Source organism: Geotrypetes seraphini, chromosome 2, assembly GCF_902459505.1.
Source record: "Geotrypetes seraphini chromosome 2, aGeoSer1.1, whole genome shotgun sequence".
In the NCBI taxonomy this organism is placed as follows: domain Eukaryota; kingdom Metazoa; phylum Chordata; class Amphibia; order Gymnophiona; family Dermophiidae; genus Geotrypetes; species Geotrypetes seraphini.
Window position 1 is genome coordinate 322,655,322 of NC_047085.1, and position 16,627 is coordinate 322,671,948.

Genomic DNA, 16,627 nt, shown 5'->3' on the forward strand with positions numbered 1-16,627 from the left:
ATTTAGTCTGAACCTGATCAACTCCTTTTTCATCTGGAAAGAAAAAAAAACCTTCTCATTTACTTTGGTCTAGTTGCTGCTGCCACAGCTCTTCACCAGTGACCATATTCAGAGGCATAGTTAGGTGGTGTGCAAAAGGAGCAGCCACTCCCCTAAACAGATTTCGAATGAAATGGCACCTATGCAAATTGAGCCTGCAGCCTCGCACCAGCAGGGCTGGCATTAGGAGGGGCAACCAGGGCAGTTGCCCTCAGTCTCATGGCTTTAGGGGGCCCCCCATGTGCCAGCATGATTTCCCATTCTCTCTACTCCCACCCAGCTTCCACCTCACCTTCCTAGTCAGACGTTAAAATGTTTTTTAGTGTCGGAGAATATACCTCACTGGCCGCTTTATAAAGGCCAGTGTATGGCTTTTTTGTTTGTTTGTTTGTTTGTTTTAATAAATACCAAAAAGTAGAGGAAATAAACAATTATTCTTCAAAATATTTCAATCTTCCATATTAATGTAAAAAAAAAAAATATTACATACACCATGAGCTGGCTGTGAATCATACAAAAAGGGGGGATAAAGACCCGAGACTCCCCTCAACTGAATTCAAAACAGTATATTGAATGGGTTATTTTTTAAATCATCAGTCTAACCCCTCCCCCCAACCACCATAAATACTGTATCTGTTTTTGTTATGTTATTTACTATAAAGATACTTTACAAAATCAAACCAAAGAAATAAATAGAAGCAAGAACTTAGCTTAATCGTTGAAATTCTGATCTTGACGAGACCCGTTTCACCCTAGGCTTCTTCAGGAGATCAGAAAATAAAGTTGTACTCGGGTACTATTGTTCAAACCCATGGATCATCTACAAGATATGTTTCAGCTCATTCTCATGAGAACAGGAACACTCAAATTCTATTACAGCGTGACCACCAAACCTATGTGGTCTTATTAATGCTGCTGCCATATACAGATATCCCACCACTGCCAATAATCCTCAGGAATCAAAGTCTTATGGGAGGATTCATGAAAATGTTAACCGCTAAAGATATCCATTATATTCTATGGGTCTCTTTAGCAGTTATTGCACGTTAATACACTTAGGCCCATATTCTATAAATGGCGCCTTAAAATAGGTGCTGGTAGGCACCCTCCTTGCATCTAAATTAAGAGGGAAATAATGTGGAGGAACTGATAGAAATCTTGGTGAATCTGGAAGATGTACTAAGCCTAACATTGGGACTCATATATCAGCCATAACCTTAATCCCAATTCATAACAATTAACTACACAATACTTTATGATTATTGGCATAAATATTGGCTGCAGCTTTATTTTAACCATATTAAATTCATAACCAATTTTAATAATTGAGAGCAATTTTAATTATTCATCAAAATACAAATTTGCAAAACTTGGGATACTCACTGGACCCATTCGGTAACGAAACTAGCTCCAGTATCCCCCATTATCCCCATTCCTTTTATAACATTTGGTGACTTACGGTGTCGTCAAGCCACTTTAATTCATGGTGGGGCCGCCCCACAAATCCATATTTAAATGTCTCACATATCAAGTCTCCACTTCACCCCTTCCAATATAAATGTTCTTACCCATGCCCCACCAAACCTAATAAGCCGCAACCGACCCCCTGCAGCCCTCCCCCCCACCTACCCCATCCTAGATCTGTAGCAACAGGGAGGGGGGAGGGAAACTCCGCTCCTTGCTCTCCCCAACTTCCCTCTTCCCCTGCTCTCACAAAAACTCCTAATTTCCGCATGCCAAATTCTCTTCAGCCTTAAACCCTCCTACCCAGTCCCTTCCTAGTCTCCCTAACTCCACCTTATTTCTTACATCCTACCAATCCATTATTCCCTTTACCTCTAATCTCCTCCCTACCCTATCCCTCCTCCAATCCCATCACTTCCTACCTCAGCCCTCATTTTCTTCCCACTCTTCTGGCTGATTGCTTCACCCAATGTTATCTGTCATTCAATTAAACCTGTGTGGCTCCCAAATCGACAAGTTAAAAAGTGATAAATCACCTGGACAGTTATTAGTGAAGTATGTTAAATCTGTGCTTTTTTCCACAATAAAGTGCAGATATTGAATGTTCATTTAATAAAATACTTCTAGATGTTTTTGTATAAAATATCTTTTTATCAATGTATCATTGCTGAGTGTGAAAATATAAAAAAGTTATAACTATAATACCAAGAAATGGGCTTCATTAAGCAAAAGTAATAGTAGATTTTAAGAATAGAGCTTTATGTGATCACCAGCTTTGAGAGTCCCTAAACTTTCAAAATTAAAAAAAATTATTTTCTGATCAAGCACAATCAAATTCATGGGAAAAACTTCAATTTGCACAGTTTTTCCAACTTTAGGTTTTTCTGGACAACCCTGACTCAGGGCAAGTCACTTAACCCTCTGTTGCCCCAGGTACAAAATAAGTACACAAATATAATATGCAAACTGCTTTGATTGTAATCACAGAGAGGTAGTATATCAAATCCCATCCTCTTTCCATCCTCTTTTTCAAAATTATGTAAAACATTGGGGAGTGTGTGATGCAGGGGTTAGAGCTACAGCCTCAACACCCTGAGGCTGTGGGTTCAAATCCCTCACTGTGCATGTCACTTAATCCCCTCCTTGCCCCAGGTATACTAGATAGAGTTTGAGCCAGCCGAGACAGATAGGGAAATATGATAAAGTACCTGAATGTAAACCACTTAGAGGGGCATAATCGAAAGGAACGTCTAAGTCCGTTTTCATCTAAGTCACAAGTCGTCCAAAGTAAAAAATAACAGCCTAGGACACATTTTCGAAAAATACGTCCAAATTTTTTTTTGATCGCAAATCTTATAAGTCCTGCCGATTTGATCGTCCAAGTCACTATATTGTCCATCTTTATATCACATTTTCGTCCAACTTTTCGTCCAAGTCAAAAACGCCTAAAATAAGCCCTGTTGGACGTGGGAGGGGTCTAAAAAGTGATGGACTGAACACCCAGACATGGCACCTAAATAGTGGGGTACCTTACAGGGCACTGCTGTGAATTTCACAAAAAGGGTGCCATGTCATCATCTCACTACAGCTCCCTTATAGGTCACGGTGAGTCCCGCAAACCACCTCCAGAATCCCCTAGACCTACTTATCTACCACCCTAATAGCCCTTATGGCTGCAGGAGCCACTTATATGCCAGTACAAAAGAGTTTGGGGGTGTATAGGGGAGTGCACATGTTTCAGTGTCAATGCAGTGATTACAGGGACTTATGGGCATAGGACCTCTTCTCCATGGGTCTCTAACCCACCCCCGAGATGGCTTAAGCCGCTTCTGTGCAGGACGACTAGGCTTTCCTATGCCAGGCTGCCAGGTGATGATGGTCTAAACCAGTGGTCTCAAACACGCGGGCTGCATGTGGCTCTCCAGGTTTTATTTGCGGTCCGCGGTCTGGAGGCATCATTCTCTTCCTTTTGGAGCAGCAGCCGGCTCGTTCGTTCAGAGCTGCGGGTTGGCGGCTCCTTGCGCTATCCACTCCTGCATTGGAAGCCTCTCTGATGTCACAACATCAGAGAGGCTTCAGACGCAGGCACAGATCTCGCAAGGAGCCGCCACCCGCGGCTTTGAACGAACGAGCCGGCCAGACATGCTGCTGCTCCAGTGGCGTACCAAGGGGAGGCGGTCCACTGTTCTCCCTAGAGTGCGGCTCGCGGCTCGTCTAGAGTAGTGGTGCCGAACCTGCTTCCCTTCCCTTCTCACTGCTGCCATCGGGGATCAGGCTGGTACCGTGTTCTTTGATCTCCCTGCTTCTCTTCCCTGCGGGGCCGACCAACTCTCGCGGTCCAACGTCAATTCTGACGTCGAGAGGACGTTCTGGCTAGCCAATCGCTGCCTGGCTGCCCGGAACGTCCTTTCCAACGTTAGAATTGGCGTCGGGCGGTGAGAGTTGGTCGACCCGGTGCAGAAGAGAAGCAGGGAGATCTCTGCCTGTTCCTGATAGCGGCAGCGGCAACAGCCTATTCCGTGGCGGCGGTGGCATGGGGGAGGGCAGGAAGGAAGGAAGAAAGAAAGAAAGAAGGTGGGGTGGGGACAGGGAGCCAAAAAAAAAAGCAAAAAATGGGGCACGGAGGAAGGAAGAAAAAAGGAGGGGGGACAGGGAACCAGAAACAAAGCAAAAAATGGGGCACGGAATCAGAGAAAGACAGACAGAGAAAGAAAGAAAAAGTTGGGGGAGGGAATGAGGTCTGGAGGAGAGGAAGCATACAGGAGGCTGAAAGAAGGGAAGAAGTATTGGATGCACAGTCAGAAGAATAAAGTGCAACCAGAGACTGATGAAATTACCAAACAAAGGTAGGAAAATGATTTTATTTTCAATTTAGTGATTGAAATGTGCCAGTTTTGAGAAAGAAAAGATATTGAACTTTAAACGTGAGTGCTGCAGAAAAAAATAGAGTACTTGGAGGGCCGCAGAAAAAATAGTTAATGTCTTATTAAAGAAATGACAATTTTGCATGAGGTAAAACTATTTATAGTTTATATATCTTTCCTTTTAACTGTTAAAGGAAAGTTTTATAAACTATAAAGAATTTTACCTCATGCAAAATTGTCATTTCTTTAATAAGACATTAACTATTTTTTCTGCGGCCCTCCAAGTACCTACAAATCCAAAATGTGGCCCCGCAAAGGGTTTGAGTTTGAGACCACTGGTCTAAACTAAACTAAACCTTAAGTTTGTATACCTCATCATCTCCATAAAGATAGAGCTGAATTTTAAAGGTGTGATTACAATTTTTATGGGGTTGAGGGTGGAGGGGAGGTCGGTGATCACTGGGGTAGTGTCCATCCAAAAATTTAAACTATCCTTCCCCTCGCTAAAAGGTATCCTCTATGCAGGAAGATTAGGGAAATCTCTCTTCTTCAGAATCAAAGGGCTTTGGAATAACCCTTCTGCCCCTCTATGGAATCTGGGCTCCTTCCAACTATTCCAAAAGCATCTAAAAACTAAGCTATTCACAAAAATGTAAGGCTCTCTTCCCTCCTATACTCCTATACTTCCCTCCTATACTCCCTCCAACCCCGTTATGCTGTTCTTTCCTTATATTAAGCTTTTGTAAACCGTGCCGAGCTCTATAATTATGGAGAGGATGCGGTATATAAACTTAATGTTTAGTTTAGTTTAGTGTGTGGGGGTCTGTATTATGTGTTTGCAGTGCTTATCTGGTGACTTTAGGTGGGTTTTTGTGACAGACCTGCCAGGTGTTTTTTTTGTGACTTAGTCCTGCCAGCTCAGCTGATTGGGAGAAGTTCCCCTACCACGATCAGCCCAGCCTGCTGCAGTAGGCAGAGGACCCCCGACACTCCTCCCCCCCAAGACCAGCAGGAGGGACGACCTCTCCTTCCTTCCCTAATGACTCCCAATAAGATCATCAGGAGGGATGCCCACTCCCTCCAACCCTAACGACACCCCATCTGAGATCAGCAGGAAGGATGCTCACTTGGCTGAAGCTTTGGTATCTTTTCATCCTTAACACAGAAACCAAGGGAAATTCGATCAGGTCAAATCTATTGAACAACACAATGCATATCGCAGACTATTTTCTCTCAGGAGCATTTAAAATAATAATAATAAAAAACATCTAGATAGGATCACAATTGATTGCTCGCTTCTGCTTTAGCTAACCACTCCGATTTGAAATGAAATAGTACCGTGGCAAATAAATGCAGCATATGGCATGAAAAAGATAGCTTCTGTCAGTTTTCACCAGAAAACGCTGTGGAACAATAATATTTACAGTGTGAACAAGTTGGAATTGAACCAAATTGGTATGCCAATTATTATAATAATAGATATTTCATAATCTATCTTGCTAAAACATGACTTTCAGTTTCTAAGGGTTTTTTTCTCCAACGTGATAATCTCCTCTTGATTTGTAGCTGTAGCCTTAATTAAAGCTCAGAGAGCAATTTTACGTCTCATTTCAGCAATACTAGAAAACAAAAAATTTCTGTAATAAACCTAAGCTTCACTTACAAAGGAAAAGACAAAATTTCAGGTGCAGTATAAGCATTTTAGCAAGTACACAGAACACCGGATCATTAAAAACTTCATGGCAATCTTACACACATAACGGAGTCCAGCAGTCTGCCTTGAGTTGACTGTGCAATTTTGTGCGTGTTACTATGTCCTGACAAATGAAGAGTAACCTGAGTCTCAGGCATATGGCTACAGACAGAAGACTATTTTAGAAGCCCTAGTTGCAATTTTTCATGTGGAAAGTCCAGCATCCACATGTAAATGGCGATTTTAGAAAGGAATCAATTTACACATGGATGTTGTAGCATGGCCATCCCTTAGGGCATAGCGGGGACTGGCACATGACCACAATATAGCCCCGGCACACTTCCCCAAAAGGGAGGAAGTCCCTGTTGTGGTGAGCTTACCAAGGGTGTAATTGTCAGAATGGTACTCCACAGGTAAGCTTCCAAAGTTATCAAACAGAAGCTATTTATCATTCAAGTTTGGCAGACAATGCAAAACAAAAAGGGTCCAGAAATATCAACAGCAATGTAACAAAAAGAAAACAAATCTTCACTCACCTGCCTGGGTCCGATAAACTCCCCAGTGTCCAGTTTATGTCCCAGGAAAGTCCTGTTACTTTGTCAGCTGCAACAACAGCTCAGCAATATTCAGTCCTTTAGCACAACAACAAAAAAGCATGTCATCTCCAACACTGAGGATCTTCGCTCCTTCCAATGTGCTAAGGAGCACAAGGTTGGTGGATTCACCAGATCAGCACTTTGCCAATACAAAGCGCAAAAGAAACCCTCCACAAAGATAACGGGCAAATCCTGCCCCCAACCTTAAGGTCTTCTTTAGCTCCAGTAAGGACAAAACCAACTGTCCAGGTAACCTCAGACTCAGCTCTGCCTATCTGCAACAGAGCCCCTGTTTGCAGCGGCAGCCATCTTGTAACAACCCCCCCCCCCCCACACACACACACACACAATTCACTAGCAGTTTTTCTTTTCAACAGTCTCAGTCAATTCACCACCAAATAGTGGCACATCCAGCCACAAAACTTCCCTGGAGGCAAGTAGTTACCCCAACAGCAAAGCAACACAACTCAGGCAGAAAAAAACTTTGGCAAAACAAACAAACAGCCAATTTAACTTACTTCCATTGCCTCTGTCAATGGAAGCTCAGACAGGGCATTCCATTCCATGGTTTCAGGTTCCTTGTTCTCCTGGATATCCTCCTATGTCTCTGGGGGTCTGCATTTCTCCATCCTCCGATGGTTGAGATCCTCCAACATAGGAGCTTCCCTAGGCTGCCTCCTTCTCTGTGACAGCCAGCTGCAGAGCTGTGGAGCCATGCCCAACCCTGCGTGGGGGATGGGCTCTGTTCTCCTCTGGCTGCCTCTCAGCCTGTCTGTCCAGCAATTTCAACATGGACGCCCTTAAAGGGGCAAAACCCGATTTTCCCAGGCTGTGACTAGAGTTCTGTCGGGGCTCAGCCTGATCTTCATATTCCTGATCCTAGTCTGCAGGGACATATTGATCAGCTCTAACCAGCTTAACAGGGTGGTTTCTGAGGTTCCTAACTGGCACAAGGCTGGCACGGGAGACGGGCTTGTGACAATGTCCATAATCCCCCTAATCTATATATGACACTTTGAGTTGCGAGTGCAAATTTGGACGCTTGCCCAAGTTGCATGTTCAACTAAATTGAATAACACTCTTGCCTCCATCCCACTCAATTTGGATTCTGCTCAAATCACAGCTCAGAGGTCCTGTTATTGGTGTTAACCACCAAAATCAAGCTGGTTGCCAGGCGATCCTCCTTCAATTTGATATAACAGCAGCCTTTGACTCAGTCAACTACCAACTATTACTAGCCAAACTCAACAAAATAGGTATTGCCTATTTTTTAGGATGATTCCTACAATATCTTGTGTACAAAGATGAAGTGTTTACAAAAAACTGGCAAGCATTCTGTGGCATACCACAAGGATCACCGTTATTACCAATTCTCTATAACCTTTTTATGAGCTCACAAGGATATATCAAATTCGATAACAATGAATGCATATTTTCATATGCAGACATTCTTCTACTTATCCCAATTAATCAGAAATCTGACGACACAACGCTGATAATATCAAATGGAATAGACAAATACAGACCTGAGCTGCATCTAATAAACTTAAACTAAATGTGGACCAAATCAAAGTTCTATGGTTTCATAATGCTGCATACACATTCCTTCCTCTGTAACTCTAACCTCAGGATCCACAATACGTCCAAGGATATCAACAGGACGTCCACGGTTCATACTCGACTCCATCCTATCATACGAATCTCAAATATCAAAGCTAAGGAATAAAAACCTTCTATAATATGAGAAAACTAAGACTTATCAGACTCTTTTTTCAAGAGTGCCATTTTGCCTTATTGACGCAAATGCTTATACTGTTCTAGCTGGATTATTCCAACTCCCTCTATGAGGGTCTAAACTCTACTCTCCTAACTACAAGTGATTCAAAACACAGCAGTCAGACTGATATTCATTCTAAAAAAATTTGACTCTCATCATAAAAGTAAAGCATTAAACCAAAATATAAAATTTACTGGTTTGTTACATTAGACCTCAATTAAAGGGGGAGAGAGCAATACAATAGTTGAATCCTCTATTAAACAATATAAAGAAAATAAAAGATGGTAGCAAGGGAGAACCAGAATTCTTTTGGGGTTTTTTTCTAATGTAATTTCTATTATTTGATTATTGTCTCACCTTAAAAGTTTGTACTACTATTGTACTATTTCTTTGTTTTGACTAATAACTATGTCAATACTATAAAATGAAAATAAAGAATTTAAAAAAAATAAAAAAATTTGACTCTGTCTTACCTTGGCCCTGCGGAAGGTGTTCCTACGGTTACCTCTGGTCTCCAGAATTGGGGGTAGGGAAGGGGGGAGCGACTGAATGGGGTGTGTGTGTGGTATATGTTTGGGGGTGTGCCTGATTTGCGTAGTGCGGTGTGTGTGTTGTCCCTCGAGCAGGGGACTCTTGGGGTGGGTCAGCAGTATTAAAAATTTATGGAGCTGATGAGGGAAACGAACTGTTCTTGCTTCCGGATATCCCCGTGGCTTATTGCTATGTTAAGTACTTTTCTTTTTGGACATGTATTATTTTCCATTACTGCCTATTTATCTATGTACTTCGCATGTTTCTCTTGTTGACTCCTTAATAAAAATGATTTAAATATATATATATATATATATATATATATATATATATATATATATATATAAGAACAAACTCATATCACCTTCAAGCTACTATGCATAATGTTCCAAATCCTTTACGCAAAAACCATAGAACCACTCAATTCCTGGTTTATATCAACCAGAAAGCTGAAATTGCTTTAGCTGCTCCTACCATCTCCCAAAGGGGTTAAATACAAAAGCATATTCAATTTTCTCTTTACATATCTTGGCACGAAGACCTGGAACAACCTCCTGACTGACATCAGGATGGAAGCATTTTACAACAGATTCTGAAAAAAAATTAAAAACTCTTTTCTTTGAAAGCATACACACCGTAGACAACTAACTCAAAATACCTAATGTCATTAAATCTCACACTCTTCTCAAGTGCTAAACCAGTATAGCCATAGAACCTCCATTCTCTCTTCCCTATTTCTTTATTTATAATTCTGCCTTCCTCAAATGCCAACGAAGCTTCATAAAGGGGGGGAGGGGGTGAAAATTATCTTTTGTTTGTTGACTATTTTTGAATTTCATTTGTTTAAATTCAAGTTACCTAACTGGTATTTTTTTCTTATATGTGGAGGGTAACAGAGCAATAGATTTTTTTTACAGGTTATGCTGTACACTACAGTATTTCTGTTTTATTGTATAGAACACTTGTTTAAATTAGAGGATTATGAGTATTTTTTAAATATGTTGTACCTCAAAAAAAACATACCTTAAGTAGATGGGTATACAAATGTCAAATAGGTACTTAAATTTCTGCTTCCACAATGTGTGTGGTTGAGAAGATCATGAAATAACAACAGGCACAATTTTGGAAATTTTGGAAGCTGGTGCCAATGAGCTAGGGAGGAGTTTTCTCTTGCCTCATCCCATGTACTTTTGGTATTGATGGAAAGGGCTGGTGCGCAAGTACTAGGAAAGATCATCGGGGGTTGGGGTGACTTCGTAATCTATTTATTTTTAGTATTTATATACTACTTATAGTCTACATCAGTGGTCTCAAACTCGCAGCCTGGGGGCCACATGCGCCAGTTACTATTTTGAGGCCCTCGGTTATGTTTATCATAATCACAAAAGTAAAATAAAACAGTTTCTTGATCATATGTCTCTTTAGCTATAAATGACAATATTATTATTAAGACTTAGCCAAAAGGAAAGATTTATAAACTGTAAAGAGTTTTACCTCATGCAAAATTATTTCTTCAATAAGACATTAACTATTTTTTTCTGAGGCCCTCTAAGTACCTACAAATCCAAAATGTGGCCTTGCAAAGGGTTTGAGTTTCAGACCACTGGTCTACATGGTTTACATTTAGATACTGAAGCACTTTTCCCTATTTGTTCTGGTGGGCTCACACTCTATCTAATGTACCCCGGGCAATGGGGGATTAAGTGACTTGCCCAGGGTTACAAGGAGAAGCTTGGGATTTGAACCCACAACCTCAAATCACTATGCTACACACTCCCTACTACATACTATCTCCTGCGCTACATACTATATAGGGAATGATAAGGGAATATTCAGGGTATAGGTTGCCCTTGAGCATTGTGTTAGTGAAGATGACATCTTTTTTCAGTGTAGAATTTGCCAAGTATCCTTTTTCACATTAGATCAGTTAGCTTAGGATAGCTAAGAGTATCTTGCAAGGTACACTTTTCAGAACTGTGTCAATACTCTTTTTGTGTGCTCACTGTAAGGGCAGGGTTTTATTGGGCATACCACAGTATTTAGTACATTACTCATTATGAGCCATTTTAGCAAACATTCAAAGCTGTTTACTGTGCATGTAGGGATAAGTTATTTAGGTTGTAAAAGCATATTTTATAGTGCTTGAAGAGGAGCCGAGTTACTTTACATTAAAACGAGTGCAATGGCAATTCAAATCTTAGCCCCATTAGCAATGAAAAAGAAAGTCTATAGTCTTATCTCACTATAGATCTAAGTTTGCAAATGAATAACTGGGGCACTTAGTTTGGATGAAAGGTGCCATAGGAATCTAGATAATTACATTCATATCATCCAGTTTAACACTGACAAGCTGACTGTAGACTTTTACCATTTCCCATTTCATGCCTATAGAAAACTCTCTTCCTCTATTGGTAGTTTGCTAACACCCTTGGATCCCTCATAATTGCAAGTGACCTCTGGTGTGCCAAATCCTAAGTAATTCCCTAACACAGGGAGTGGTACAGGCCTATATACTGCTCTAGATGTACAGTAAGGAAACAATTTTATGAACTTTGCTCATACATAAAGCCAGCCTTCCTGACTGTGAAGGGGCTTTAAATGAAATTACCCCATGGCATTATTCTATGTAAAAGGTGTTGTGAATTTATATATATATATATATATACTACAATGAAGGGTTATAGGAAAGGAGCTAGGAAGATAAAGAGGGACAGGGTACCAAAGAGCGGGAGGTGTTAGATTTTTGAACAGAGCCAAGTTTTCAGGTGTTTGCGGAAGGATTGGAGGGAGTTTGAAATTCTGAGCGGGGATGTGAGGTTGTTCCAGAGTTCTGTGGTTCTAAAGGGGAGGGATGTTCCTAGTTTTCCTACGCGGGATATACCTTTTGCAGAGGGGAATGATAGTTTCAGTTTTTGGGAGGATCTAGTGGAATTAGGGTTAGTGGAGTTCCAGAAGAGAGGGATAACGGGAGGGAGGATGCCATGTAGGATCTTGAAAGCTAAACAAGCACATTTAAAGAAGACTCTGAAGAAGACTCTGGAGTGAACTGGGAGCCAATGAAGTTTGGACAGGAGTGGGGAGACATGGTCGAACTTGCCTTTAGTGAAAATAAGCTTGGCCGCGGCATTCTGGATTAGCTGAAGTCTATGGAGTTTTTTTTTTGGTAAATAGATGGAGTTGCAATAATCCAGTCTAGAGAGGATGGTGGATTGAACAAGGACGACGAAGTGAGAATGATGAAAGTACGATCTCACTTTCCTCAGCATATGAAGACTAAAGAAACATTTTTTACCAAGAAGTTGAGGTGGTCATTGAAAGAGAGAGAGGAGTCTATGATGATGCCAAGGACTTTGCTTGAAAACTCAAGCTGAAGAGTGGAGCCGGACAGTAATGGGATGGAGGTGGGTAAATGACCTAATATTGGGCCGAGCCAAAGTAGTTTTGTTTTGGACTCGTTCAATTTCATTTGTACAGAATGTGCCCAGGATTGAAGGTTCATTATACATGCGGATATGTTCTCAGCGAGGTTAGTGAGGTTCGAGTTGGTCTCAAGGAGGATGAGGATATCGTCAGTATAGGTGTAGAGAGTTTCCAGGGGGGATAGATGAAGGAGTTTCAAAGAGGACATGTAAATATCGAAAAAGGATAGGAGAGAGGGGTGAGCCTTGCGGGACTCCACATATCGGCTTCCAGGGAGGGGATGAGGTACCGTTTATGTTAACGGTGTAGGAGCGTCATAGATATTCTTTACCTTTAATCAGCTATCCGCTGCCCATATCGACCACGATTGATGTATAACATGGCCGCCGCCATTTCAGATCCTATTTATATATCCACCCTCCATGCTCATCGGAAGGGAAGACTGCCCATGGACGTGATGACATCAGTGGTCGTGATGCACGGAGGGTAGATATATAAATAGGATCTGAAATGGCGGCGGCCATGTTATACATCAATCGTGGTCGATATGGGCAGCGGATAGCTGATTAAAGGTAAAGAATATCTATGACTCTGTTATCATAGAGGGAAGGGACCTAGAGGTAATGGAGGATAGTTAGTAGAGGATAGTTATGGGGGTTTTAAAATTTAAAAAGAAAATGTTAAATGGATCTAAAATGGTTATTATTGTATGTTGCAGGGAGTTACAGCCTTGACAAAACCGTTGGGTGAAACATGTTGGCTAAGATACCCTTCAATGGATGATCACAATAAGATAAGTTATTAGTCACTTTAAGAAAACCATAAATGAGAACTATTTATCTATTTATTTCACATAAGTAGGAGAGCTAAGCTTTATAATAGCCCCGATGAGGAGACAGCACTTAAAACCTAAGACAATGAATGAAATGAGTCTCAGGTGGTGTTTCTGAGGGTCTTTAAAAAGCAGAGCAACATTACCCAAAGATTTTTGAATGAGAATAGAAGGTAGAACAAGAAAGATACTTGATCCATGCGTATATATAACTGATTAATTATTCTCATTACGAATCCTTCTAATAATATAAGTGCAATTTGAAAAAAGTGAACTTTTATATGACACATTTAGGCATAGTTTTCAATGGTGTGCAGTCAGAGTCATGTGTGGGTTTTTAAAAAATAAAATGTGCATAATTGCACAGACTGTAAATACACACAGTTACTTTAGCTCCCAAGCTGTTGTAAATGTCTACAGCTTCTTGCGATTTATGCTGTTTCACCCTTACTATACGAGAGGTCTGACAGTTAAGTTCATGAACTCATCCTAGAAAAAGTGCTACATATCTCACTGCTGAATATCACTAGTCATCTTCGAAGTACTCCCCTCGGGAAGCTATGCACCAACGCCAACGCCTAGTCTACCCTTCAAAGCAATTTTGGAACTCTTTTAATGGAATGGCCATCAGAGCTGTGGTCGTATTACCCTTGATGCCCTGAATGTCATCAAAATGTCTTCCTTTCAATATTTCCTTTATCTTTGGGTAAAAAAAAAAGTCAATGGGGCCCAAATCAGGTGAGTAGAGAGGGTGTTCCAATACAGTTATTTGTGTACCGGCTAAAATCTCCCTCACAGACAGTGCCGTGTGGGCTGGTGCATTGTCATGATGCAAGAGTCATGAGGGACCATTTTTGCACATACCTTTCTAATGCCAAGATTTTCAGTTATGATTTTCCTGTTTCTCTATTGATGTTTACTTGGTCTGATATGCTTCTCACAGTCAGCCGATGATTTTGACGCACAATTCTAAACATTTTTGCAAAGTTTTCATCAGTTCTACTAGTTACTGGCTGACCTGACCTTTCTTTATCAGTGATGCTTTCTCTCCCCTCAGAAAAATGTTTAATCCATTTGTACACTGCCATTTCTTCATGGCATTATCCCCATAAACTAGGACTAACATGTCGCTGATTTCACTTCCACTGTTGCTGAGTTTAGCAAAAAAATGTAATGTTTGTTCATTGTTCTAATTCAAGCTCCGACATTCTTGCAACAGCACACAAAAACACGAAACAATAATGAATGCCACTTAGCAAGACACCGCCACACATTGACACGAACACAGCTGTGAGACACTGATATACCAAAGATTATGAAACCTTACCAAGCTGTTTGTACAGTGCTGCCAATGTAAGGACATGGTGGCAAGATCATGAACTGAATTGTCAGACCTTACATTATAAAAACACGTGGAGGGGCATAATAAAAAAAAATGTCTAAGTCCCCTTTTGGCCTAAGGCTCTAAACATTGAAAGTAGAAGCAGGGAAAATGTCCATTCTCAAAAATAACGTCCAAAAGGAGGTGTTTTTTTTTTTACAATGGCTTGCCTCTACGTTCAGCTGTTTAAATGCCCAGACCACCACTACGTCTACACTTAAGACATATAATAAACCAAAAAAAATCCTAAGTCCCAAACCAGGCCTTTTAGGTGAAGGAGGAGCCAGTCCTTCATCTAAAAGCTGGATTCTGTAACAGATGTCTGTCAAAAACAACACCGATTACAGAATCCACCCCCTCCCCCCAGCAACGATCGCGGCAGGAGAGATGGCTCATCTCCCATGCCACGATAGTGATACCACCAAGTGCCGCCAAACGCGGCATTTGGGATCGCTATCGCGGCAGGAGAGATAGCAAATCTTTCCTGCCACAATCCACCCCCCCACAATCGGGCAGGAGGGAGCCCAAGCCCCCCTGCCCCAGCGATCCCCGTGATTGGATCGGGCAGGAGGGAGCACAAACCCTCCTGCCCCAGTGACCCCCCCAATTGCCCCTCAAAACCCCACCCGCTTGACACGATCATGGCAGGAGGGAGCCCAAGTCCTCCTGCCCTGCCAAAAACCCCTACCCCCCCCCCCACCCCCACTAAGATACAGGCAGGAGGGATCCCAAGCCCTCCTGCCCTCGACACCCCCCATGATTGCCCCCCAAACCCCTGATCGGCCTGCTGAACTCCCCCACTGCCAACCCCACGACATCCCCTGCTGACCCTGCAACTTCACCCACCCACAGGTGGGTCCTGAGGTGCCTGAGCCAACCGGAATTGGCCCAGTTGCCTTCCTTAGGCCCCGCCCAACAGCCTGGAGCAAAAAAGTTTCAATTTATATTAAATGGTATGAGCAACCATGTTGTAAGTAAACGTGGCAAACTTATCTTGAAACTGCATGTCTCAAAGGGTCAATTGTTTCTCAAACGATCTTTCATGTAACTTCTTCCCGACAGAAAGCACTTCTGTTTCGCCTTGTTTTAGGCTACATCAGGGGAATTTTCCTCTCACTGCCACATCCGAATATCCAAGCACGTTCACGCAGCAAACCAACTAGGCGTCATGATGTCATCACAAACGTGATGTGTGATATGCTAGACACTTGCCATCAAATAAAATATATATATATGCCCTCACAAAATTAAAAAATCAAGACAGCCAATACTGTGAATATAACACAAAAAAATAAAATAAAATAAAAAGCATGCAGATGTTCTGTATATTTCTTTGAAATCAAACAGAGAGAGAAAAAACATTAACAGTATCACTAGCTCAGTGTAGATATCTTAACAATTACGTGGCAGATAAAAAAACAAAAACTAGAACCAGAAAGCAGACATAGCAACGGCTGCCATTCAAAAGTTGTATTTAAATCTAAAGGCTCCAAAGTTTGAAGGCGATTAATCCGTTGCTGTTCTTTTTGCCAAAGTAATCTTCTAGTGTCTCCTCGTCTCAAAGAAGGAGTGAGTTTCTCAATCACCCAACAGTGCAAGTTATAAAAACTGTGTTGAGGTTCTATACAATGTGTTATCATCGGCGCTGACATTTTATGGGTGTTTAAACAACTTTTGTGTTCTGTCAATCTTATTCTACGGGTTCTCGACAATGTTGTAGGTGTTATTTGGAAAAGTGTCTCGGTATTTCGGGTTGCATTGTACCAGAGACCACTATAATCCATCTATGGTTTTTTGTTTTCATTGTGGGAATGAGGGCAAATAATCTTACTTGTGTCTTTGGAGTTGAATCAACTTCTTTTCTCTGAAAAGAGTTGGAGATAAATGGAGCAAGCTCTAAACCTCCAGATGGTTTTGCCTTAGAGCCAAGACACTTCAGTTCTTACATTCAATTAAAGTCATTTTATTTTGGTAAAAAACAACAACAATAGTATTATGACAAAAAATATCAAAACGATGTTGCTTACCAC

The 16,627-nt window shown here is 41.4% G+C and overlaps 1 protein-coding gene across 3 annotated transcripts in view; it reads right to left on the reverse strand.

The window, feature by feature from the left end:
• RBMS3 (RNA binding motif single stranded interacting protein 3) overlaps positions 1-16,627 on the reverse strand; it is a 1,318,368-nt gene that overhangs the window by 1,159,737 nt on the left and 142,004 nt on the right. The window contains exon 1 of one of the 3 annotated variants that reach the window (XM_033930138.1): positions 7,175-7,393. The exons of the other annotated variants lie outside the window; for them this stretch is intronic. Coding sequence (XP_033786029.1) covers positions 7,175-7,222 — 48 coding nt within the window. The 5' untranslated portion in view covers positions 7,223-7,393. Of the gene's footprint in view, positions 1-7,174; positions 7,394-16,627 lie in introns of those variants that run through there. 3 annotated transcript variants of the gene reach the window in all.